This window comes from Chelonus insularis, unplaced genomic scaffold (assembly GCF_013357705.1).
Source record: "Chelonus insularis isolate UGA/USDA-ARS -01 unplaced genomic scaffold, ASM1335770v1 contig_135_pilon, whole genome shotgun sequence".
In the NCBI taxonomy this organism is placed as follows: Eukaryota; Metazoa; Arthropoda; class Insecta; order Hymenoptera; family Braconidae; genus Chelonus; species Chelonus insularis.
Window position 1 is genome coordinate 2,274,343 of NW_023276376.1, and position 26,861 is coordinate 2,301,203.

Here is a 26,861-nt window from a genome sequence, read left to right on the forward strand (position 1 = left end):
TGGGGGTGGTAAACGCATAAAACATCGAGTCACATTTACAATGGTGCAATAATTATGTAAACAATCAAAGCTTTTGACTCTGTTGTCTGTGAGAATAATGCTATGATAGCTATTGATATTAATGTATGTAAATTTGTAAATAGCAAGCAGAACATAAGAGATAATTACGCTCAAGTCGTGGTACGTTTTGCAAGTGGTAACATTATTAATCAAATTTACACGACTTTGTGCGTGTAAAAAATAACAGCTTTACGAATTAGAACAGCTTTTAATGTTATTAGAAAGGATTTCAATGAATATTTTAAAAAATCAATTGAAAATATATGCATACAATTATTGACGTGATAGAAAGTTATCATTAACATAATATAAAAATAAATAAATAAGAGCATAAAATAAAAATTAAAGAAAATGTGACTCGTAAGTTGAAATTGATCGATAACTGTAGCCATAAAGTGCTTCAAAAAATACCGTATAATAAGCTTTAAATTACTCTTCGGTAGTGTGACGTTCTAAGGAAGTTATTTCTTATATTCTTGCGTAAAATTGCCGTGTATTTTTCTAACTTGATGCGTTCTCTTCTGTATATATCTATACATACTTGATACAAAGAGTAATTATAAAATAATTGTTATCGTTAATGAGAAAAGGGAAATTCTGAATAATATGAGTAATTATTTGTAAATATTAGTGTAAGTTAGTAAAAATAGCTAAATCAGGAATTGGAGAATTTCAAAGAATGATGACAATTATCAATGATTTAAAACTGAGCCCAAATCTTGAAAATTGTCAAGTATGAAATAGTGTGACTGTCATGACGAATATTTGATGCGTGTGAAATAATAGTGAAGGTTAATTTGATGTGCAAATAAATAGTAAATGCTACATTTTCTTATGAATTTATTGATTATGATTCTAATTATCAAACAAATGGTCTATACAGGGCATAGAATTAAGCTCATTTAATTTGCTAATAAATCGGGTGATTGTAGAATGAACCAACAGTTGTATCTCCAACAATGCAAACACGTGCGGACAAAATAAATTTTAACTCTTGTGGAGAAGATATTTTAAAAATGAAAAAAATTATCATTAAAGATATATTATTGAAAGAATGATCAAAAAATTATTTGATTGTTACTAAATTAATTAAAAACTGATCTTTCTCACTAAACTTAAAATTATTTTTTAAAACTTTCACTAAAATACCTCTATCATTGACAAATTTTTTCATTTAAAAAATATGACTTCTCTTAATGTCGAAAAAATGACAAAAAAGCGTAAAAAAGATAAATTGTTAATATGAATAAATGATAGTATCAATAAAGAAAAAGATTAGTAATTAAATAATAGCCTTATAAATAAAGTCATTAAGATCCTTATAAACCATCAATTATAGATGAAAAAATTACTGTGTCACTTAAAAAGACTGAGTGCCGATATTATAAGGGTTATTTTCACTACCCTAATAATAATTAATCATATTCGCAAATGCAGGAGTCGCAAGTAATTTCAAGATATCCCGCAGGAAAACAACCCTCTTTTGCCCTCAATTCACTTGGGGTGGAAACTTCTATCAAGATAATTAATGCAAATACACAGCTCAAGAGTGAAAATACTGCGAGGTTTCTTCAACTTTTTATCTTTATCTTTCTTCATCTTTTTAGGGGGTGTATACTGTAGACATTATGTGTTTCACTTTACTTACACCTTTTTAACTGTCTGTTCTTTTACTCTTTCAACTTTGTAATTACATGGCACAGTGGGTAAGTAGAGTATATCTACAAAGTAAAATGAACATCGGGCACTTAAATTTATTTACAGGGTGAGGCTTATAAAAGTGCATTAGATTTAACGATTGTTAGGTTGTAAACAAAGCTAGATAATAAACTACGTTTTATTTATCAATTTATTTGATTAATTCTCTAAAGAGACATTCCGTTGGACATTTATCTTTTCACTTTTTACTATCGATGTAAAAGTTTTTATTAATATACTAGAGAGAATGAAGACAACAGAATAATAAATTATTGTATATGAAATTAAATTATAATCATATTATAACCATTTGTAATACTGTTGATTTCATGAGATCAATAATTGAAATAATTGATTTAGTCTATGATTGTGTACAGTTCGTATGAATTTTGCATGTAGGTAATAGTCATTGTATTGAGAAATACGACGAAATATTGTTACAATACGAGAACGAAGCATGATCCTCGAGACAAGTGGCGACATCTATATCGTCAACATGAACTACGAAGGTACTCATCACTCCATCTGTGGGAGGCAACACTGTTACAGGACAAGCAGAGAACCACCAATACCAGCCGTCGGTACAGAGGACTTCTGGATGACCTTCAAAGGTCACGAACAGACATGACTATCAGCTTCAGTCAGAAAGGCGCTGCAAGAGCGGAGTGGGCGGAGCTTCTAAATGAAAGGGGGTCTCGCCAAAACGAGCCTCAAGCACGCCGACGAAAGCAGTAGTAGTAGTTGGGCTTCCGCCGTTGTAACGAACACACGGAACGATACGCTGCTCCTAGAGCATAATTAATTAATATCACGCAAAAGTACAAAGTCAGTCCGGAAGTCGGAAAACAAGGCCGGATTCATGGCATCTACGAGCATCTACATCGCTGTCCAGGTGCTAGGGAAGTCACTTTACGAGACTCTGCAACCTTCAGGGAGGCGCCGGGTAGCCAAAGGGTTCCCCAGGACTTCCGATAACGAGTAACACCAGGCCTGTAGTCCCGACCAGAGCGAAATTACAGCATCTCCAAGAGAAAAGGACACTCACCGGTGAGCTCACACCTAATTCAACCTCATTGTTCAAGGGCATTAGGGTGAGTCCGTGAGAAGACGCGGAAACACAGATTGTAACGCCTGTCCGATTCTTAATTATACAAATTAGTAATTGTAAAATAATTAATTTGGAGAAATAACAATTGTTAATTTTGCTGTCCCGTACCCGGGTCATCAACTCGTTCTGTCTCAAACATAACTTTCTGTAAATTAGTTGATACGGTACTATAAAGCTCGCTTCAGGACGCGGGGGATAACCCCACAAATTATTGTTTTGGAAATTATTCTTTTATAATAAAAAGTTGTTCTATCTCAATACTCGGGTGGAGAAATTATCCCGGTCAATCCCTTGCGTACCCTTATTTGCATGCTTTACAGGAGTGGAGACATTCCAGGGGAGGTGACACTGCTATCACAAGGGCATTTGTCCCGAATATTATCTTTGTATTAAGTTCTCGTCGTTGTTCGACACGTCGGTGCCCAGGAAGATCTCATCAAAGTCGTTAATCGAATCCTCTCGTATCACCCATTTTGTCGCAGCAGATTCACGTCGAGCGGCAAATATATAATTCCTAATAAGGTAAGTGTGAATTCGCAATATCTTCTTGAAGCCTCTTACAGACAGTTATTTTACTCAAGGTCACACTAGAATAAGCCAACCAATACACCATTACGAATACCTGGTAAACCAGATTCCCATCTTTTCAACCATTTTCTCCCGAGATAATTACATTGGACACCCCGTTTCCGTCCTAAAAAGTCTGAACATAGAGCCTATTCGAAGCATTCCTACAATCACCGAGTTTTCCCTTGGATTTCCTAACGGAAACATTCCCGCGTTTTTTTCATAGCCCGAGCTCAAACCTTCACACTCAAAGGTCCAACAGCTGATTTATCTCAATATGAATCTTTAATGATGGAAGTTGGAAATGGCCTAGGAATTATAGTCTGAAATAGGTGATAAAGTGAAGAGACATCTCCATAATGATTCTATATATCAATAAATCTTCATGAAAATAGGTGAAATATCTATCAATTCATCGATTGCTGAGATTAATTTAATATTTAATAGGCTTTAATAGAGGCTTAAAGATATGAGCATTAATAACATCTTTTGTTAATTAATTGTATGATTAAAATAAAAATTAGATCAATAATACAAGAAAAAAAAAACATTACCTTGAAGGAAACCGAGTACTTCTTATTTGCGAGTAAGGTTTTTGCAGTAAAAAAAGTTTCACATCAAAAGTTTTTCTGTAATAACTCCAATCCAACATAAATAAGTAGAAATATTTTCCATTAGATCTTAACAATAATTCTTTATCCTTTTGTAACCTCTTCATTGGATAGTTTTTCACTGTTCGCTTCAATATTTATTTGTAAACTATTGAAAAAAAAAACATTTTTTATTTTGTATACCGTTGTTTACACTACAACTTTTTCAAAATAACGGCTTTATAATGAGATGCACTCTATCGGATGCTTGGAAAAACCATTAGAAATCATACTATTGACTATCAGTCGGTAAAGTACTGATTGTAGAACACTTATCTTCCACTTTTTGAATTACAGTATACATGGTACAATACAGATGGCGATATAAGTTTATTCAAATATGCAAATTAAGCCTCAAAATTTGCTCATTGATACATTTATTGTGTGTTGATTGTAAATCTTTAATTTGCTTCATAAATATTATCGATCTTTTTGAGGTAATTTTTTTTTTACATATTATTAAAAAAGCTACGAAAATATCTAATAAAATGAATATTATACTACAAAAACAATGTATGTATCACTGAGTAAACAAAAAATACTACTTCGCATAAAGATTTAGAGATACTGCGTCACCCAGTGCGCTGACATTTTAATTAACCATAATAATTAATGAATAAAACGTATAGTCTGGATTTGGGTCTGACAGGATGTAATGAAAGTATGATCAAGAATAGAGTGAAGAAAATTGTATGGACACTTTCAACTCACGCTGAATCAAAACCTCCGATCGACATTTGTCGAAGACTGTGGAGAATTGTATTTCCAGGCAGTCTAATTTGACAGTAGCGCTTCATATAGTCAATTCGCGTACTAAGTACACCGTGCAACATCAGTTCCAGTTTTAGGATTCTCTGCAAAAAAATATTTTCGCAAAATGTAATTTATTATTATTACCACCATGGAATAGTTTTTTGAAGAAAAAAAACTTTAATCTACTCTTATATTTATAGTTTAAATAAATTGATGTATGATGTAATGTGAAGATTGCATGAGGATTTTATCATTAAATTGGTAGGAATTTGCTATTATTACATCGATATATATCGCAATAAATTTCGTATACACGATAAGATTTATTTCTTATGATTTTGGTAGTATTTCCAAAACCCCAACAAAGTTTTAGCTTATCAAGTTTTGAATGAAATAATATTTTAGAGTTATCGACTGAACAGTTGTAATATACATATACATATATTGACAAAGATACGTACGTCAGTGGTAGAGAAGAAGGGACAACACAGCTGGTTGGCACATGCGCGAATGATATCATCTGGTATCGAGCTACAAGCAAGCACCTGGCTGCTAGCTCACCCGTTTGTCGCGAGTGAGTCGAGGGACTAGTTTTTGCTTGGTGTTAACACTGAATGTAGTTGGTGTGTTGTCGTCGGCGTGCCTGGTGCAAAGTTCCGACGTTTAACTCGCGCGTGACACGCACGGATACGAAATGACATCGCGAGTGTTGCTGTGTGGCCGGTAATTTCATACAGTGGCCAGTAAGATAACAATAAATATATTTACTTAGAGAGCTTTCAATGTTATCATTATCATATCCACCAATTTTCATATTTATCAATGTTAGCTGTCTCTCTTATTCTGTTGATGTTTTCACTTCTTCACGATTATTGACACTTGATGTGTAATTTATCCTTCATTATGTTTACGGTAATCCTCAACTTGACATCAATATTATTATTTTCATTGCATGTTTTCTTGCTTCTCACGTACTCTCTTAATCTTCAATGCATTTATGACACAACGTAATATGTATGAAAAGCTATTGGCGTATGTGTCCTTTGCTCATGCGTGTCTATCCGTTTCGTCGGGCTCTGCACAAAGTGTCAGCCATTTAGGCGGGCGATTTATTAATTGGAGACTGAGGTACGATGACTATCATGCTCTTTATCAAGACTTAAAGACATCTTCTTTCCCTTCTTCCTTTAATAGCACTTTAGTAGTACCGCTTGAGATCCATTGGTTGAAGTGACTTTTAGGCTTCATCACCCAAGTACTTGCAAAAACTTTGTATTCATTTACTCATTAATTTATTCATAAAAGACAATTATCTTGAACAAACAGTCAAAGTCTCTTCATGTGCCTAAAACAACTTCGGAAAATAAACATCTTCAAAAACAGGTCATTTGAGTATTAACATATTTCTTTCATAACTTTAACGATGTAACGTGAAATGAACAAATGCATAAAATTTTAACAAGTTAGGGGAAAGTTGTTATTTATTTCTATGGATATTTCAATGATCACTTTCTAGTTATTATATTTTAATGTTATTTGATATCATAATCAATATTGTTTTTATTACAGAAGTATGAGATAAATTTAATTAACCGAAGTAATAAAGAGCTCTGATAGTTTATAATAAAAATAACTCAAGAAATATTTAGTATTTTGTTTTATATAAGGAAAATATTTATATATAAAACAACATGTAATGTATTACTTGAAACCTTTTCCCTCTAGAAAATTACTCTAATTTCCTTTAAATACGATGAGAGAATATACTTATATGTACAATGACATAATTACGATCAGATATTGACCGTTAAGTTTGTAATTAAGTTTGTTAGTATGCAATGTGTATTCAATGCAGCTACATGTCCCAAAGGATTTGCACTACTAATAGGAACACATCAGTCCTCGAAAACGTGTGTAAAAGATAAATAGTTGATCTAAGAGATGTAAAGAAAAGAAGTTGAAACTGATGGAATTTACAATTAAAGTAATATTGACACAATACTATTAATAAGTAAGTTTTAATTAATTCAAACTAGTTATGAGATTGCTTCCTGATTATCCAAGCAGTAACATTTAATGAGGTATCGACGAATACGATTAATAATTTCCGAGTTCTATTGTTGGTATTTATAGGTCAGACTTTTGAGAACTGTTTCCAGGGTCACAATGACAACGGACTTATCTTATGCTTTCTAATCGATGAACCATGATATTGAGAATCAATAGATTATCAAAAACAGATCACTGATTGCCAAAAATAATGTTCTTTAATATTAATTCGTTTTATTAATAGGTCAAATGATCTTTCTAAGCTAAATAACAGCCGGAAAAATCCCACTAACTATTGAATAAACACACATTTTCATGTTATCTATTTGGCTTAATATCCGTTGAATGAAAATTTATCTTTTACACAAATAAGAATTCTATTCTACATAAAAGATTAATGGGTGAGTTAAATACATAATTTTCCAATAAATTTTTCCAACATAATTTTAACTGTCTTGAGAAAAAATATGTGAGAATTTATGTTTCATTATTTAATGAACAGTTTTTTTTTAATTTTGATTTTCAAAAATAAAATACAATCACAAATTTATATTATAAATCTTGAATAATTATTGATTTTCACTATTCAATCATAATATTAATAAAATTGATGTCATTAATTTCAGATCTGTTCCGTACGTACATGAAATTATTCATGTCACATAATACTTCAAAATTAATCAATGCATTCGAATATCGGAAATATTTGCATTGAAATGGACGCAATACAAGACTGGTATTATTTTCTCAACATTCACCCTCGGATTTGCGTTACCATGGTGTATATACGAACAGTTTTAGCACGTTCTCAGAGTATATTTGAGTGTTGATACAAGATTCAGAGTACAGGATTGCAATCATTGAGCATACATTTTTTCAGTATTGATGGAAAATAACATTAATGCAGAATTTCAATTACTATTTAATAATCACAATGATAGATATTTAACATATTGCTGTTATCATTATATATCATACTCTACTTATCTATTCGGGATATCCGCAATGTGACAAAGTTATATGAAAATGAAGCAGAGACTTTAGTTATTTTTTGAAACTTTTAAATGTATTTCTACAGATAAATATTATTTTCAATAATAATGAATACAAGGATAATGAAAATGGAATAAAATAAAAGCAAAAAAAGTTTCAAAATGAAGTAGAATTAGTATGATAGATATACAGAGCTTCTATATTATGCGCGGAATTTATAAAACCTTAATTCTTCATAGTACGAGAGCAAAAAGCTACATAATTTATTAAATGTTCTGCTGACTATAAAATTTTATATACACGGTTTTATTTTGTTATTGTACTTTCTTTTTATTAAAAATGAACACTGAAATTAATTATAATACATTTAAAAACAGAAGACTTTTTTTATATGTTATTTACTCAATTAACTTCTTCAATGTTGTTGACTCTTTGTTTCTACGATTCATGTACATTTAAGTGATTTTTTTTTAGGAAATTAGGGTATTCTCTGGAATGTAAATAAGCTCTTTCAAGATATTCATAAAACAGAGCAAAGAACTTTCTTGAAATGTTAACATTTCTTTTAATTCTGACCTACCTACATGACCGAAAAATAAATTTAAACATTAGAAGGACAATAAACTTTCAGAGAAATAGTTTTATTATGTGAAAAAAGCCAAATAAAATTTCTAAATATATAATTCAGGAATTAAACAGTTTCTTAAAAAAATATTCTTCATAATTTTGTAATTTATTTATGTTTTATTTTTTAGGTGCAGAGACTAAGTAAGATGAGATTTTTGACCCGAAAGAGGAGCTCTTAACGGTGTAAGTATGATAAAATTTTTTATATTTTTCCATTTTTTTCACTGAAACTTTCGATTAACTTTCATTACTACTGTTTGACTTTACTTTTATGACGTAAATGTCTCACCCTCTTAGCAGGATTAATTCCTTGATGAAATGAACTCATAATAATAAACTGGAGTGTTAAGTAATTAAAAAAACGTTTTTTTTCTTCGAAATAATGAAAAGAACCTGAATGCATACTTATACATGTACTTATTTACACATTTAAAATAATTGTTCTAGCATGTAAAAGAAGCACTGACGTTCAAATTCAATTCCCTCACCACGAAGACTGATCTTTTATGTACTCAATGCCACGTGAATGATGCAGGCGCACCTTGACTTGAGACTTTTTCAGAAGATTTTAAAGAAGTGCAAAGAATAGTTGAAAAACCCAAGTCGCTTAAAATCTACTGAATGTCAGGGCAAAGCTATAGAACAAAACTCTCAGGCGGTATGAGTTGTTATAATAAATCATGAATTACAGATGACTGGTTTTTAAGGTTACTAGTTTTTATTTTTGTTATTCAACAAAGAAAAATATTCTTTATTTGAACTAGAAAAGGAAAGAATATTTATTTTGAAATAATATTTGCACTATTCTGTTATATTTAGATTCATTGAAAAAGTGTGATTCAAATTAGAAATTTGTGAACTACTTTTTCAAATATTGAATAACTTATTAAAATAATTGAAAGTATGTCAAGTTTGATGCTATTATATAAATATATTATGAATGAAAACCTGACGACAATAATAATAAATATGTTGGCTTCAAATGGTAGAAGTTTGATTACAAAAAAGTTAAATAATTAAAAATTGTAACCAACTTTTACTCATGTTGAATTTACCAACATGTTTGTGACAAGAATCTTGTTCTACAAATCGCGGTGATATCATCAACAGAATTTTAATTTTAAACTATAAAAAAAACTACAAGTTGTGATGCATGAGTACAGAAGCATTGCATGTAGATTGATATTGCATACAGTTATATTGTGGATAAACAAATATTACGTGAGGGAAGTTAAGTTGGAGCAGTTTCATCGTTCTTTGAGGTCGTCAAAATAAGAAGAAAAAAATAAGACACTTGGGAAATAAAAGAGAATACTAAAAACGTTTGTACAAGCTCGTTGAAATTTTTACAACTCAATAACGATCTCGCGAACCACTGAGCAGAAGAACAGCATGAGGAATTGATGAAGTAAAGTAAAACGATGGAAGCAAAGAAACGATGAGCAGCATTAGAACATTGGGGCTTAACGCTCAATTAGATGCCAAGCATGGTTACTTAAAGGGTGAAGTGATGATGTGATTATCAGTGGTATGATGATAGAATAAAGCAATGGAAAATTTTTTTGAAGATCAATGCAAGCTATACTTTTTTACAATTTTTTAATTATATTTTACAGACTATCGTTAAGTTTGATAAATCTTTTTTTTGTATCGATTAGATAGACTTTGAAACATTTAACTTTGATAGCATCAACTGCTTGTAAAAGGCTGATAGTTCAGTAATTTAAAAAGATTTTTTTATTTGAAAATAATATTCAAACCAATGGATTTATCATTACGTTCAATTACACTTGTAACATTGTCTATAATAATAATTGAGTATTAAAATATGTTTTCCAAAAATTTGAAGTCAATTTTAAATGAATACTTTTAAAATTTTACTGAAAAATAATCATATAAATCATGTTCTAATAATTTTTATCTATTTCATTAAATTTTTATTACTATTTCGAATCGATTTGTGATAAAATATATTTATGACAAGATGACAATAATTACAAAAATACAAGATTTAAAATTAAACTGTACAATAAACTTTTATTTCTAGTTTCTACTATATTCCATTTTTTACTCGTGACGTTCTTTTATATTTCATTGAAAATAAGTCGCTAGATTTTTTTTCTTGAATTTTTTTACTTAAGACATACTTGAAGTATGTTCAACTACTTAATAGTCTTTTTATTGTCATTTTACATCAATTTATATCTAAAGATTCCATTATTCTTAATACGAGAGAAAAACTTTTAAATAAATATTAATAATACTGAAGGTAGAAATCTTATTTTTCTAATAAAAAAATGTATTCCAGTTTATTATTAAGTGATCATTTGTTTACTTTGTCATGCGAAAATTGTGACAAGACTTCTAATTGAATTCCTTTTTATTTTTATTATTAGCTAATCATAATCTTTATTATACAGTTTATCATCTAATAAATTTTCTTGATATTACAGAGACAAAAAATTAAGTCGCTGGCTTCACAATTACACAGGCAGATCTCCAACCATGACAAAAAGGTTTGAGTTTAATTGGCAAATCGAGGTACCGGAGCCTCTGCGAGTAGGATGTGTTTTTGACCGGTGGACCGAAGAGAAGGACAACACAGAAATAGAGCTTAATTGTCTCTTCAAGGTCGACGAATATGGATTCTTCATTTATTGGCAGAGTGAGGGAAAGGTGAGAGGAAGCTTTTTCACTGAAAGCAAGGAAGTCATTTTCTCTCTTCATTTATTGCTTGATCGTTTTCCACCCTCAACTAGATACCCCCTATTCGAAATGATCCGTCACCTTCTCAAGATGCTTATACTAGTGGTAGAAAATCTATTATTCTCGCGCATGCTGAACATTCTTTTGTAATCGATCGTTCTTTTTTTTGTATTGTTCATAGGATGGCGACGTCATCGAGCTGTGTCAAGTGAGCGATACACGAGCAGGAGGTGTACCTAAGGTGAAATATTTAATTCTTCTTCTATGATAAGTTCTCGATCTTTTATTTATAACCCTCATAGGGGTTCTGGAAAATTTATTCTTCATTAATTCAATTATTTTCCTCAGTTCTATTTTTTTCTTTTTCTCACTAAATAGCGTCCACTTTATTTTGATCTTAATTTTTCTCAACGATTTATTGGAATTCATATTTATAGGCTTGTTTTTAAAGATATTTGCTCCGGAAATCAAATGACTAATAGCCTGTAAGGGCAAATAATAATTAAATTATAATAAAAAATTAAATAAAATATCGAGAATTAAGCTTTAGATTTTTCTATACTTTGTGAATAGGATCCAAAGCTGTATGACAAACTAATAGCTAAACATAAAGAACAACTGGATGAAAAAAGCCTAACCATATGCTCTGGAGTCGATTACACCAATATAAATTACCAACACGTCGTCTGTCCTGACGCGAACACCGCAAAGGTAATGTAAGCGATATCAGCAGACCACATTCATCAAACTGATAAATATACATATTTCTATTTTAAATTCGTTTGATTGCTTTTCGTTGACATGTTATTACCGTGTGGGTGCTTATAATTTACGATATACGAGTGAATCGCTAAATCAATAGGATCGATTTGGTATTGTGATCATTATTCAATCGCCTTACATAGTTATTCTATATGATTTATAATCATTTCAATTTTATACCAAACTCAAGGAAATTCCAAATTTTTGCTGAGTCACGCGATGCAATTGTTCGTAAAAGAAGAGAAAGAATTCAAAGAATTCTTCAAAATTATGTTTTCACACTGTAAAAAACGATAGAAAAATTTTTTTTATAATTTAGATCAAAAAAATTATACATGTGACACAAATTGAATTATGATAGCATTTAATAGCTCTTAATGGCCTTTTAGTCTATAGATAATCGCTTAATTATCGATAATTATTGATGCATCATCAGCTAAGAAATGCAAAAAGCTTTTTAATAAGAAAAACTATTTTTATTTAAAAATTTTACGTAAAATTAGTATTTTCTTGTTATTCAAGCATTTTTATTCAAATATATTATTCTTTATCACTTCGTAATAGTTGAAAGGTTCGTTATTTCGTCAACAAATTGTTGTTTTTTTTTCGAATAGCAATTAATTTTTTACATAAGTTATTCATACACACGATATAACACACTATTATTATATTTTATGATAACTAATATTTTCTTCAAGTATTTTTTACTTTTGACAGCTTAAATTTTATTCGTATTTATAAAATTATCATAAATGGAGTTAATTAATTTTTATTAAAAATTTCAACTGAAAAACAACATTATGTCTAATAATATATTATTATGATAGAAAAAAAATTATAATTTCTGAATAAGAGAATATTAAACTGTTTGTTTAGTGATTGTTTACGATTAAGTATCTGAATATCAATTATATTATTGGAGAAATATTTTTTCATTATTGGTTTTATTTAATTTAGTTATTACTGAATCTCTCAGCGATTATTATTTATAGATATGGCTTGCTGGAATTCGGAAAATCACCCACAATGTCAAAGCAAACAATGTTTGTCCGCTGACTTGCCTGAAGAAACAGTAAGTTAACCATGGAGAGACAATTACGCGGATAAATGAGATTAATTCGTTTTATTTCTCAAGTTGGATGAGGCTGAGGATGTTAGTAGATCCAAATGGGAAAGTACCAGTAAAAGTAGTCGCCCGCACGTTTGCCTCTGGAAAAACGGAAAAATTGGTGTACCAGTATTTGTCTGACCTCGGTTTGCCAAGTGGAAAGGTAAAATGCAAATATTGATACTACAAAATATATGTATTCATATTATAATTTTTATTATTCTCTGTTTATTATAATAGAGATAAAATAATTTGCATTTTTATTTTTAGAATGACGTTATAGAACCAGATGATTTTACTTTTGATACATTCTATGCTCTATATCACAAAATTTGTCCTAGAAATGATATCGAAGAACTATTTAAATCTATGTAAGTACAGTTCAGTTTAAATTGATCAGTAATTGATGGAGAAACAAAAATATTGATTAAAATATTCAGAGTCGATCCAATTTAATCTATTAAAGAAATAAACATGGATTGATATCTTTTATCAATTAAAGTTTTCTATTTGTTTATTTTCAATTAATTCACGAATACATAAAATTTTCAACAAACACTCATGTAAATTTTGTAATTTTTATGAAAAAATATTTTTAGAACTCAAGGAAAAGCCGATACAATTGATCTGGAACAATTAATTACATTTCTAAATGAGAAACAACGTGATCCAACTTTGAATGAAATCCTATATCCGCTTTATGACGAGAAGAGAGCTATGGAAATTATTAATGACTATGAACAAAATGAAACATTTCGAAATCAAAGTAAGTTCTTCATTTTTCATTCTTCACATTTTTTTTTGTTCACCCTCATGTTCTTTATATCTTCCATTTCTACGTCTAATCAAAGCTTTTATTGGAGCTCTCACTCAAATCGAAGATTAATAATTCACTTTTTATTGCTACGCTGTTTAGAGACATTATCAAAGGATGGTTTTATAAGATATTTAATGTCCGACGAGAATGCCCCAGTTTTTCTAGACAGATTAGACGTTTATATGGATATGGATCAGCCATTAGCACACTACTACATAAACTCAAGTCACAATACTTACCTATCTGGGCGACAGTTTGGAGGAAAGAGCAGTGTTGAGATGTACAGACAAGTGTTACTTGCTGGTTGCAGGTATTGTTAATATAAACATTAAATGAATAATATTTATAATCTTTCAATATTATAAATTAATTTTTTAGTATGATAATATTATTTTTATAATAATCTAAAAAATAAATAATTCAGTAGATAAACTACTATTCAAACAAATGAAATTATAATTTATTCAATGTTTTAAAGAATATATAAATATATAATAATAACTAAATATCTGTTTAGAATAAATTAAAAATATTTGGGTTCTATTATTAAAATCATCTTTCTTTCTTTATTTTATTATAGATGTGTTGAATTAGACTGTTGGGATGGTAAAGGTGAAGATGAAGAGCCTATAATAACCCATGGTAAAGCCATGTGTACAGCAGTCCTCTTCAAGGACGTCATTTACGCAGTCAGAGACACCGCATTCGTTACATCAGAATATCCAGTCATTTTAAGTTTCGAAAATCATTGTAGTAAAGCACAACAATACAAATTGGCTAAATATTGCGACGAAATTCTTGGAGATTTGTTACTAAAAGAACCTCTCAAAGACTACCCGGTGAGATTGATGTATACTTATTGCATTCTACATATTTTATCTAATTTCACTCAAGGGCATATTCAATCTGTTGCTAATTTCATTTTATAACTTTGATACTTTGATCGTTGCAATTGGATTTAATTTCAATTTAATATGATTTAATTTTTTTAATCTGTTGGATAGTCAAAGTAATCAAAGTTGACATATCTCTTATTTTTTTTAATGAATTTATGTCTTAAAAATGGAATCAGTTGGAGCCGGGTGTTCCTCTTCCCTCTCCAAATCTACTCAAACGAAAGATTCTCATCAAGAACAAACGATTAAAACCGGAAGTGGAAAAGCAAGAATTGGAACTCTTCAAACAAGGTCAATTTGTTATTGAAGATGAGGTCAAGGAAGATGCTAGCGCACCACCCGTTGTACCTCCAACAGTTGTCGAACAACAATCGGTAATTAAAAAAGTTTTCAAAAACATTCTAAGATAGAGGAAACAATAAATCAAGTATTATCAAATTCTTTTCTCACACGCAATATTTCATTAGGTTGATTCAGCAGTAGATGTTGTTGTTCAACCAAATTCTCAAAATCCTGGCGTTGGTCCAACTGGCTTAGGTGATAGTTTGGAATTGGTCGCTGCACAACCCTACACTGGTAGCACAACTAATGTACATCCCTGGCTATCTTCCATGGTGAATTATGCACAACCCATCAAATTCCAAGGATTTGACGTCGCTGAACGTAAGTTTATAACTCAGTTATTACAGTTTCCCGTTACTAAGGCTTTATGTTTAGTTACGAGAATACTTTGATTCAAGTTTATCATACCTCTTCTGTACTTACATACAATATTTATCGATTTTTCTTCAACTTTATATTGAAATAAGATTTAAATGAAGATACTTGAAGGACTTAACATTAATTCCTTGTTGAAATTGGCCATTATGCCAGATATTATTTATATGAGACATTCATTACTCATTTTCTATTTTAAACGTAAATTATTTACTCAGTCATTTATTTGAAATTCTTATCATCTAATTTTACAATGAGAAAACTTGTTTTTTGAAATCAAGACTTACGGAGAACGGTAAAATTTTCTGTGACAAAAATTCATTTTTTTGTTTTTTCAACTTTACACTGAAGCTTTTGAAATAATGTTTAACTTATTCTTCACTAATGAGCGATAAAGAAACATTATTAATTCTAAGAGGTTTTATTTCCCTGCGGACTTATTGTAATAAATCGGCCTTGCGATAAGGGAAAATTAATTAATACTTTAATAATCTGATGATTATTATTTATTACTATAAAAATTTGATTTTTATCATTAAAAAGTATTAAATATCTCATGATATCAGAATTTTTAATCTAATATATACTATTGTCCTTAAAATTGTTTTTAAAAAATGAATTTTTTGCTTACTGAGATGTAATTACAGTTTGTGGTATCACGACCTAGTTGGAAGTTAAAAAAATTTTTATCGTCAATTATTAATTTCATTTACTCCTAGAAACTCCTATAGAACTGAATAATTAGTAAAAATAGAAATTTCTCTAATTTAAAAGCTAATTAATTTTTTTTTCTTGTGAACATATCAAAAAAACTTCGAAAGCATATATTTCTTGTAAAAATAATAATTTGAAATTATTTTTTCAGAAAAAAATATACATTACAATATGTCTTCCTTTGCCGAGAATACAGGCCTTAATCATTTGAAGACTTCTGCCATAGAATTCGTCAATTATAACAAACGCCAAATGAGTAGAATTTATCCAAAAGGTACTCGTGCAGACTCTTCTAACTACATGCCTCAGGTAAGAATCATTGATATCAAGTTTTTTAATATGATATGGTGGAATTCAATAATCAATATCGATTTATAGAGAGTAAAAAATTGACAAAAATTGGAAGCAATCCAAAGTTTTAAGTCTTGAATCATCATATTCATTTTATTCGATTGATCGTATAGGTCTTCTGGAACGCTGGTTGTCAAATGGTCTCTTTAAATTTTCAAACGGCTGATGTACCCATGCAGCTGAACCAAGGGAAATTCGAATATAACGGATCATCAGGTTACTTATTGAAGCCAGACTTTATGAGACGAGCTGATCGAAGTTTCGATCCATTTGCTGAGAGTCCAGTTGATGGAGTTATTGCAACTCAATGCAGTGTACAGGTAATAACAATCAAAGACAACTATTTTTGTCTTTTTTTTTAAATTGGACGTTACCTACACTTTTGTTGCTTCTAACTCAGCATACAGAAGTAAGTTACTGAGGATTTAGCTTTCAATTTACGATTCTCAACTACAGAGCTGTTATTTAAAGCCACTCTTTAATACAACAACTTTGATGATTATCTTTAGGTGATTGCCGGCCAATTTTTATCAGATAGAAAAGTAGGAACATATGTGGAAGTGGAGATGTATGGCCTACCTACTGACACAATACGTAAAGAATTCCGCACACGAGTTGTTCCAGCAAACGGTCTAAACCCGGTCTACAATGAAGAGCCTTTTCTCTTCAGGAAAGTGGTTCTTCCCGACTTAGCGGCCCTACGTTTTGCAGTTTATGAAGATTCTAATAACCGATTACTAGGCCAAAGAATTGTACCTTTAGACGGTCTCCAATCAGGATACCGTCACATTTCTTTACGCACAGAAGCCAATTTCCCTATGTCACTCCCAATGCTTTTTTGCAATATAGAAATAAAAATTTACGTCCCGGATGGCTTTCAAGGTGATATTTTATTTATATTTACACTAAAAACGAATTTAATATATTATATATGTATTACTATTTTAAATCATTATATTAATGTTACAGAGTTTATGGATGCTTTAACTGCTCCTCGAGCTCCTAGAAAGACAGAAATCCCGTCGCAGCCGAGTATACGAGGCTTAGGAATGAGTGAAGGTGATAAATCATGTGGCGATTCATCACAATTACGACAACATGAGGCTGTTAAGCCACGAGGTTAGTTTATCTTCAATCAAGTTGAGAAAAATTACCCTTTTATTTCAACTATATATAGGGTAAATGTTCCAATTAACGGTCTGATCAAACGCTGATTTATTTTAGCCATTATTTAAACTGTTAAAATTTTACTTAGAGATAATTATATACTTACTATTGATCTGTTATTGAATCCTGTTGTCAATAATTAACGTAGAGCTGCTAATTTGTTTATTTACTCGAATTAAACATTTACCTTGGTTAAATAAAGATGAACTTTTTTTTAAATTAAATCTGTATTGATTTTAGAAACAATGGATTTTGAGCCGATAACAGTGGAAAACCTTCGTCAGGAGAAGGGCTATCAAAAACTAATACGTAAACAGCAAAAAGATTTAGAGTCATTAAAAAAGAAACATCAAAAAGAAAGAAATGCCGTCCAGAAACAACAATGTGCTGCAATTGAAAAACTCATAAAAGGCAAAAAGTAAGTAAAGACAGAGGTATAAACTCGTAAGCTTGATTTAATATATATATATATCTCGAACCATAGTTGACTCATGATTAATTGCAATAAGTGAAAGCAAACAAGGCTATACAGGTGCAGTGTTAGTTGATATTCCGTGAACGTTTTCACTTCTCTTAGTTATTTCTAATAACGCTTAATCATATTCCATTTATAGGAAACCGTTAAGTCGTAATCGTCTTCAGATCGATTAATTACATCGGATTGCCGGTAGTTTCTAGGGGGTGAAACCCTTGGCAATTTTCATTTTTGGTTTCGCGAAACTAAACGGGTTACTTAATTAAGTTAATTTTTATAAATCAGCAAAGCGGAATTATCGAGGGATCCGATCGTTCATAGAGCGGTCTCGGAGCAGACGACGCAGTGGTCACATCTAACTGAGGGACAGCGACGTGAGGAGAGAGAATTGGTACGCAGTCATCTGGAAGAAAGACGTGTTCAATTGCGTAAGCTCTGCCTCGCTGCACAATCGGTCCAGACAAAGCAACTGACGGCACGACACGAGCGTGAGATCAAGGAGATGAATGCCAGACAAGCTAGATTGTCCGTTGAAAGCATGAAGGAGGTCATGAATGATAAGACGTTAAAGAGCCGTGGCATTAAGGAGGGGAGACTTCGGGAAAAACAGCAGAACAACACCAAGAGGTTTATGGAAGAACGTAAGTTTGCACAGATGGTACAGAATCGAGAGATGGAAAAATTAAAGATGATCCATAATGAACAGTTGGAGGAACTACAAAAAGAAATGAATAGGGTGAGTTTTTTTGTGTATAACAAATTTTTCCAACTATAAGAATTTTCCCCTCTCATGATTGATTATCTACTGCTAAAAAAAAAATTTCTTAGAACTATGATTAATTCATTTTAGGGGACAACAATTTTTTTCATGGATAAAATTTATTTAATGTTTCAGATAATGGAGATGCATAAGAATCAAGAGATCGAATATGAGTTGGGTCCAAAAAATGAGTTCTACGTGTGATTGAATGCTGAAGATTAGATACTCATCTTATAAATTAGATTAAATAAAGAAAGGATTCTCTTGAGATAATTTATTACTATCGTTAATTATTGGAATTGGGAACAAGTTTCAATCTTTGAATTAGAGTGTCGTTCCTCGGTCTGTCCTGTGTCAAACGCACGACGTGGGGGTGATATAAGAAAAAAAAATCAATCAAAAAAAAAACATTAAAAGGAATAATGAAAATGCAACAAAAAAATTGAAATCATTACAAAGTTTCTTTAGCAAGAGCTTCCGGTCTATTTCTCCGTTTTCATATCTGCTTTTATCATCTATAAATGGTCATTCTATTGCAAGAAAACTTTTTTCTGATCCACATCATTTATTATAAAGTAATGATAACAATTTATTTATTAACTTAATGTATTTTTAAATGTTTTTTAAATAACTTTATTGAAAGTAAAAATTGAATGTTTGTTTAGATTTAGAAAAAAACGCCAACTATTTAATAATTTGTAATTGTATTTTTTTGTTCATGACGATATTATTAATAATATCGGATGCTCTTTTTAGATAAACTATAAATATTACTATAAATGAATAGTTGTAAGTAATACTTATATTTAGCTTATCTTTTCTGAATATTTTTTTATAAGAGTATTATTATTCCACGTTGTTGCGCGAACAAGAAGTAGATCGAGCAGTCAATAATTAAGGTGATCTAGTCAAAAATCTTTAGAGTAATAATTCAAACAAGGGAACACGTAGACGGTCGCCTCGTGTTTCACCGTCACTTGAATTTGTAGGTACGAATAATGTTATAGCAAAAAAAAAACGAATTCTATTAAAAATTAATTTTAATTATAAAAGAGTATGTCTTTATTGTACGATGTAAATTTAGTAAAAAAAAAAACATTGTACATAAAAATGCAAAAGTTTAGAAATTTATGATTCTACATTGTTGTTTTTCGCTATCACAATGTTATTTACATAATTTATGAATAATTTTAATCTGTATATGATATTAAAAATCAGAAAAGAAAATAATAAAAACAAAGAGAGTAGGTTTCTCTAATAGATAAATTTTTGTGTTTTTTTAGTTGAAATATCACATTCCTCAGTGATTAGTAATTTCATTGTTCATTGCATTTATTGAATTTTCCATTTTGTTGAGAAATGAAAATTTTTTTTAGTAGTAGATTAAAATAAATTGTATTGGCTACTTTATTTTAACAATAAGGTCGATACGATACTTGTTGATTGATTAATAGTTGATAGAATAATTATTTTACTGGTTAATTCATATTCATCAATCATGGTCATAATGCTCCGAATCATAATGTAAAATATCATCAGTATCCTCGTAGGGAACTAAAACAATTATTTAAAATTGGAGTGATATTTTTGAATCATGTTATTATTCACTTACCATCATTAGAGACAAAAGAATGTTCCAAAGCAATATGTGAATCCGGTAAATGATCTAATAGTAGTTCTGGATCTTCATTATGATGCTCTTCATGATATTAAAAATCATTTAATTAGTGGCATATATTATTCAAAAACCTAATTCTCAGTTTAAAAAAAAATTATTTGTATCTTACGCATGACATCATGAGAATAGCCATCATCTACTTGGAGATCTTTGGGAATTGGTACAGAAAGATGATTTTGTATTTGAACATTCTGATAACTCGTAGCACCATGCCCATGATAAACAGTGTTTAAGTTAGGAAAATGAGAATAATAATGATCGGGTATAAATCCAGCATCACATATCGACACAGCAATAATAGAAAACTGAAAAAATAATAGAAAAATATAATTTTTTGAAATTGTACTAGTTATAAATAACATTAAAAATAAGATCACACTCACTATAAGAATCTTCGCCATTCTAGGGAAGTGTTCTTTACCTTTTCACTTTCAATACTGTGCTAAAATTGACCTATTGTTCTTCATTTTATACATAGTCTTCAGAATATTTCGAAATGCTATGAGAATCCAGTATTCCATAGCCGGATGTTCGTATTACATGGTGTATATCATGTAGGAAAATTTGAAAATTATTTATTATAATGTATTCATATAGTATATATTACGACAATGTTCTTAACAAATAATAAAACCATAATATTGTTATTGATGAAAATGAAAAATTTTTCGAAAACATTATAAAAAACCCTTATCTGTGATGCATAAACATATAAAAGAAAACATTTATATTTTCATTGATATTCAAGTTTTTATATATGTTATTTATGAATTCTAGTTATTTAAATGGATTGGAACACATTATTTTTATTTCAGTTTAAAGTACCTCTTCTGGAATATGGAATAAAAATATCCATTATCGATTATGGGTATTTTCTATTTTTCTAGAATGAATTGTAAAATACTTTTCTCTGATGCAAACAGCAGAAGTAAGGAAGTGAATAATAAGATGATACGAACAAACAATGAATCTTTCGCATAGTACTAGTAAACACTTATGAAATACGTAAGAAGTCATCAAGTCCAAAGCCTTGAGAAAACTTCACCCATTGTATTTTCAACTGTCCATTGTTGTTATCTGAAGTTACTAAATAGTTTTATCAACTTATCTGGAGCAATAAATTATGTTCTTTTACAATTATTAAACACTTTTCTAAGAATTTAAGATGTTTTCCTATTATTTAATCGTCAGCTACTAGTTTTATTTAAAAAAAAATTAAGTATTACCAGTAAAACATGTTTTTGACATCTAAATTATGATAAAAATCTTTGGATTATAATGATTTATAAAGGCAAAAAAAATTATCGAATGTAATACTTGAGATTAAAAGAAGTTTAAAAATATTCTTAGAAAATTTACAGCATCAGGTTTTTACATGTTTCTTGGACGATGAAGTAGTTTATTACAATAGTTAATATGTGTATGGAAATATTTATTCAACGTATTTATAAATTTTTTGCAAATCATTTATTAATTAATTGTATATAGTCTAATGCATATCTATTTTTATTTAAATGCATATATACAGCAATTTATACAATAACGTCAATAACAAATGATGTCAATAACCTACTAGAAAAACTAGTTCAAATTTACAGCTGATCCGAAAGAAATTGTGACGGTTACATCTGAATTACTTCCGTTTTATATTCCAAATATGTTTTGAGAGAGGAGGTTCACGATAAAGAGCCTCCTAGCGCCACTACGATTTATTACATAGAACACTCCAGAAAATTAAAGCATTTGCGTCGCAAAAAAGTAACGAGAAAATAAAAGTGCAAAAAAATAATCACAAAGCATCGATTCAATTATCCTCATTTAGTTTATGATGATAAAGACATGTTCACACATATTTGCACGCAAAGCAGAAAAGAACTGTGGGAAAAACAGTCACTCTAAATTAAACTATCAAGATAGATATTATCCGCCATAAAATCGAAGACTCATTAATCTTCTCAAGGATTTCGCTGGTTTAGAGCGAAAAGAAAAAATTATTACGTTTTTTAAACTACTTTGACAGTCGACCACTTTAGTCTAACCTTAAGAGGCAAGTAATAAATATTCATAAGAAATAATTGAACAATTATGATAATTAAATTGATTTTATTACAAATATTTCTTTACAAAAATACTTTCATCAAATTAATGAGTAATTTGAGATTCAATTAAATTATTTACTGCAAGGATATTCATGTCCAGAGTGTTTGATAATTGGCAGTTGCGGATGTGATTGAGCTGGAAGGTAATAAGACGCAGGTTTTATGGGTGCTGGGTGATGAACAACGGGCTTTACGTAAGAGGGTGGAGCATGAACGATCTGAGGTAGTGGTTTATGCACAAGAGGTTTCAGTGGAGTTTGATGACATGGTTCACAGTAATGTGACTCAGATTTATAGACAATACCAGGTTTAGCTATAAAATTAGTTGCTTGGACTGGATGATAATTTATTGAACTTTCCAAGCCCTTCACATATGAGACTTGTTGAATCATTGGTTTGTGATAAGTTGGAGCGTAAGCGAAATGTGGCTTCTCGTAATTCACTAAATGTGGTTGATACTGCCACTGAGCCTGCTGTTTTACGAGGTGCTGAATCGGTATGTCGTGATGAACCATTGGCTTTGGTGGAAGGTAATGATAAAGCGGCATTGAAACTTGAGGTTTTGCATGTACGTAAGAAACTGTTTGTTTTGGTACGTAGGACATATACGTTGGCTGATGGATGTACTGGACCGCATGACTTGCTACTGGTGGTCCATAAATTGGCTTCGGATATGGTGGCGGGCCATATGACTTTATTGCATGCATCGGAATTCTAGACGTATGGAAATGAGGATAAAACGGCGGACAAGGTGATGAAGAATCGTGTGATACACCATGATGTAAGTATCTTTTTGCCTTTGTCGTGGAATCTGATGCAACTACTGCTTTATCAGATTCTTCTACACATTCGACGCATATATTATGGCATGTGAGCCATAACATGTAAAATACCTGAGGAAATAAATTAGGAAAGGACGATTAAAGTTGCAGACAATAACAAAGTTGGGAAATCTACTTAAACTTGTCATAAATAATACTGAGTGGGATAATTAATTAGAATAAAATACGATTCATAAAAGTCTAAAGTTTTTTTAATTTATAACACTGTAGTACGTAAAGAAATCAATATTCATTAAAATAATACAAATTTGTTGTTGATTTTAATTTACAAAGTTTTTATTTGAACTAACTTTATTTCGAGTCGATTTTACTTTATTATTTACCATTAAATTTTTCTTTTAAATTAATTTTTATCTAAGTTTAGAAAAAATTGAAGAAAGCTTAATAAAAGCTCGCAGCTCTGATTATCCATTTATTTTAAGACAAATTCTTGAAAAAAGTAGTATTATATTAAGGTAATAATTAAAAGTGTTCCATTTGTGTTTCGATAAATAATATGAAGTCAAGGATTTGCTTGTAAATTTAAATACTACAATTTATAGCTAGATTAATTACTTACCAGTTTCTTCATGGTTTATAGTTTTACTTTATTTTTAGGATAAGTCAAAAGTGAAAAATTCCCAACCGCACCACGAGTAGAGTAAAACTAGGCCCGCTCAGTGCATTCTATCTTGCTTTATAAACTTATCCCGCATACAGAGGGAGCGGTCAATACAAATTAAAGCAATCGCAGCAGTAAGTCAGGTACGATGAAATCCCCTTAAGTGGTATAAAAAGCAGTCGAGAACACTGTGTTGTAATTTCCATTGCTCCGGTATTTCCTGAATAAATTTTGCTTTGCCGTAAGTGTTAGCCCTCAGGCAAAAAAGATTACGTCGTTGCCATATGAAAAAAATAATGTCATACGTGCTAGGACAACTAAAACAAGTCACCAGAGGACTACAAGAGTCAGAATTAATGTTAAATGAAAATAATTAACTCAGATTTCCCTTGCGTAAAACAGTACATGCTAGCTTACTCTTAATAAAAATTAAGTTACATACGAATGAGACAATTTCTCTTACAAGTTTCTATGAAAGCTTATCATTATCAAAAATAGTTAATTTATAAACTTTTCAATGGTTTTTTTCTCTTTTTGAAATAAACAATCCTGACTTTCTTTTCAAAAACTGTTCAATTAATGGCTATGTTGTACATAAAAAAAATAATCGATTTTATAATAAAATATATTATGTTTATTGAGAAGTATAAAATACTAAAAACATACAAAATATACTATGTACAAGTTATAAAAACTTAATATTACTCATAATACAATAATTAAAAGTTAACCAATAAGAAAGTTTTTGGTACAATGACTTCTCCAAATATAAGAATAAAATAACATCAAAGCCTGTACTAAGGTTCATGCCCATGAGATTTACTCTGGTGATGAAACACATGTTTATAAACTGGTACATGGACTGGATAAGGTTTTGGTATTGGAACAGGAAAATGTTTTTCAACAGTTACCGCATAAGGTTTCTCCACAATGTAGGGAACCTGTTGGAAACAAATTATATAAAAATAAATGATGTAAAAAAATATATGCTAACATTAATATTAATTCAAATGATAATTACTTACAATAAATTTATATGAAAAAATATTTAACTACCTTTTTTTCTATTACGACAGGTTCTGGCTTTTCTACTGGAATTTCTACGTGTTTCACTACTTCCACCGGCACAGGGTGAGGAATTGGCACATGTACTTGATAAGGCTGTGGTATTGGGACTTTAATATGTTGAGGAACAGACACTGGAATTGGATGTGGAATTGATATTGCATATTTTTTGTAAATTGGAACTTGAAAAACTTTTGGATGCTGATGAAATGTTGATTGTTCGGCTTTAAGATCTGATGAAGCTGATACTGTTATCACCATTAAAGCAGTTATCTGTAAGTACTGAAAATTTTAATTACAACTTATTATATTCCAATTCATGAATCAAATTCGAAACAAATATTTAAAAATTTTTTTCAAAATTGAACTTACAATAAGTTTCATGATTTTGTCGATTATGAACAATTTTAATAATTAAGTAATAATTGCGATGTCTACGTTAGTCGGACTTTAGTGCAACTGTTTCATGTATCAAAGTCATGGTCAAGTATTTATATCCTCACGCTACTTTCTCCCTTCTCTTTATTTCTAACAATTCTGCCATTCTCTTGTTCCAATAGTTGAACTCGACATCTGACAAAGTGTCTTGGAGTAATTATTTATCATGAAATTAAATTTACTGAAAGTCGCACTTACGTTTCAGTGAGATAAATATTTAAATTTATCTAAAAATTTTTATATTTTTTTCGTATTTTCAAAGTACATTTTTGCAAAAGTTTAAAGTGTCGAGTGAATGTTACTTTTATAAAACATAAGACTAATGAGCCGAGAAAAAACAAACGAATCCTGTAAAATTTCTAGAGATCTCTGAGAAACCTATGACCTAATTTTCGCTACCTAACAATCCGTGCCCAGATGTTGCAGAAATTCGAGCAGTAGGCATTTGATAAACTGTTTAGATATTAAAATTCATTGATTGAATATTTATACTGTCAATCAAACAAAATATTATCTAAATGTTAGTGAAAAGTGTTTGCAGTTTGAAAATGAAAACAGTCATCATTTATAATGATGAATTTAGATTAAAATAAAAAGTCTATATTGCTTATGATTGCACAATAATATTTAATAATAGTTGTAGAAACTAAAAGTCTAAAATTGAAAATAATTACTTATTTAATATATTTTTTTCATTAAATTAAACACATTTAGAAATTTTTTATTACAACAATAAATCATTAATAACACTTACTATTTTCTTTTGCTCAAAAATAATGAGAATTAGATTAACGAAAGTTTTGATCTTTTAATATTTAATTACTTTTATTGCAAAAACTATTTTTTTTATTACGAAGTTGAATTTTATACTAATTTAACATATCATGCCATAATCTTGATAAGAACAATTCAGTAAAGATCTCAAGTAATTAATGATTTATGTCATTTAATCATCAATTGATTGCAAAGAAAGTAGGATAGATTCTGAAACTTTCTATCCAGAACTGAAGTTTTGATTAGCATTAAATTAATATCAGTGCGAATGGCTAAAAAAACTCAATGAACTGCATTGCAATCTTGATAAATGTTAAAGTAAGAGTTGTGATTGTAATAGAAAATAGAAAAAAATGGTTAATGTGAAGATTGAAGTTGAAGGCTGC

General features: G+C 30.0%; 4 protein-coding genes and 1 long non-coding RNA gene across 8 annotated transcripts in view; 1 reads left to right on the forward strand and 4 right to left on the reverse strand.

Moving 5' to 3' along the window:
- The window catches only part of LOC118074615 (uncharacterized), a 41,091-nt gene extending 35,671 nt beyond the window's left edge, over window positions 1-5,420 (reverse strand). Inside the window, exons 1-3 of the long non-coding RNA XR_004691217.1 lie at window positions 5,298-5,420; window positions 4,795-4,937; window positions 3,988-4,192 (exon numbers count right to left, since the gene is read on the reverse strand). This is a non-coding gene — a long non-coding RNA (uncharacterized lncRNA). The remainder of the gene's footprint in view (window positions 1-3,987; window positions 4,193-4,794; window positions 4,938-5,297) is intronic.
- Window positions 5,421-5,442: 22 nt separating this feature from the next.
- LOC118074612 (1-phosphatidylinositol 4,5-bisphosphate phosphodiesterase-like) lies at window positions 5,443-19,420 on the forward strand. Of its 4 annotated transcripts, none has more exons than XM_035095990.1 (20): window positions 5,443-5,579; window positions 8,634-8,688; window positions 10,959-11,181; window positions 11,393-11,452; window positions 11,785-11,922; window positions 12,966-13,045; window positions 13,109-13,244; window positions 13,352-13,452; window positions 13,681-13,847; window positions 13,998-14,208; window positions 14,479-14,737; window positions 14,971-15,168; window positions 15,262-15,457; window positions 16,377-16,534; window positions 16,690-16,896; window positions 17,086-17,458; window positions 17,546-17,695; window positions 17,984-18,161; window positions 18,504-18,954; window positions 19,114-19,420. In XM_035095990.1, the coding sequence occupies exons 3-20, from the start codon at window positions 11,011-11,013 to the stop codon at window positions 19,180-19,182; spliced, it is 3,303 nt and encodes a 1,100-aa protein (XP_034951881.1). In that variant the 5' UTR covers window positions 5,443-5,579; window positions 8,634-8,688; window positions 10,959-11,010; the 3' UTR covers window positions 19,183-19,420. The 4 variants fall into 4 exon arrangements, with proteins under 4 accessions (XP_034951881.1, XP_034951885.1, XP_034951883.1 ...); XM_035095994.1 differs by having other exon boundaries at window positions 18,540-18,954; XM_035095992.1 differs by lacking the exon at window positions 5,443-5,579 and adding an exon at window positions 5,601-5,748.
- Window positions 19,421-19,665: 245 nt separating this feature from the next.
- LOC118074614 (uncharacterized) lies at window positions 19,666-21,090 on the reverse strand. The gene is made up of 4 exons (XM_035095996.1): window positions 21,040-21,090; window positions 20,766-20,961; window positions 20,591-20,677; window positions 19,666-20,532 (listed from the first exon to the last, which is right to left on the reverse strand). Exons 1-4 carry the CDS (start codon window positions 21,055-21,057, stop codon window positions 20,471-20,473), a joined length of 363 nt encoding a protein of 120 aa, XP_034951887.1. The 5' UTR covers window positions 21,058-21,090; the 3' UTR covers window positions 19,666-20,470.
- Window positions 21,091-22,739: 1,649 nt separating this feature from the next.
- On the reverse strand, window positions 22,740-24,303 carry LOC118074469 (early nodulin-75-like). Its single transcript, XM_035095683.1, has 2 exons — window positions 24,157-24,303; window positions 22,740-23,648 (listed from the first exon to the last, which is right to left on the reverse strand). The coding sequence occupies exons 1-2, from the start codon at window positions 24,166-24,168 to the stop codon at window positions 22,827-22,829; spliced, it is 834 nt and encodes a 277-aa protein (XP_034951574.1). The 5' UTR covers window positions 24,169-24,303; the 3' UTR covers window positions 22,740-22,826.
- Window positions 24,304-24,995: 692 nt separating this feature from the next.
- On the reverse strand, window positions 24,996-25,712 carry LOC118074441 (mantle protein-like). Its single transcript, XM_035095651.1, has 3 exons — window positions 25,636-25,712; window positions 25,255-25,545; window positions 24,996-25,139 (listed from the first exon to the last, which is right to left on the reverse strand). The coding sequence occupies exons 1-3, from the start codon at window positions 25,645-25,647 to the stop codon at window positions 24,996-24,998; spliced, it is 447 nt and encodes a 148-aa protein (XP_034951542.1). The 5' UTR covers window positions 25,648-25,712.
- Between the last annotated feature and the right edge of the window lie 1,149 nt (window positions 25,713-26,861).

What these genes read in the sequence shown, in the direction of transcription:
- LOC118074612 (XM_035095990.1), top strand. Translation starts at nt 11,011, where the DNA reads ATGACAAAAAGGTTTGAGTTTAATTGGCAAATCGAGGTACCGGAGCCT. An exon ending in GAAGAACTATTTAAATCTAT is followed by an intron (nt 13,453 to 13,680) that starts GTAAGTACAGTT and finishes AAATATTTTTAG; the next exon opens with AACTCAAGGAAAAGCCGATA. An exon ending in AGGATTTGACGTCGCTGAAC is followed by an intron (nt 15,458 to 16,376) that starts GTAAGTTTATAA and finishes TTATTTTTTCAG; the next exon opens with AAAAAAATATACATTACAAT.
- LOC118074614 (XM_035095996.1), bottom strand. An exon ending in CTATTCTCATGATGTCATGC is followed by an intron (nt 20,678 to 20,765) that starts GTAAGATACAAA and finishes AATATCATGAAG; the next exon opens with AGCATCATAATGAAGATCCA. An exon ending in TTCTTTTGTCTCTAATGATG is followed by an intron (nt 20,533 to 20,590) that starts GTAAGTGAATAA and finishes TAATTGTTTTAG; the next exon opens with TTCCCTACGAGGATACTGAT.
- LOC118074441 (XM_035095651.1), bottom strand. An exon ending in CTGTCGTAATAGAAAAAAAG is followed by an intron (nt 25,140 to 25,254) that starts GTAGTTAAATAT and finishes TGTTTCCAACAG; the next exon opens with GTTCCCTACATTGTGGAGAA.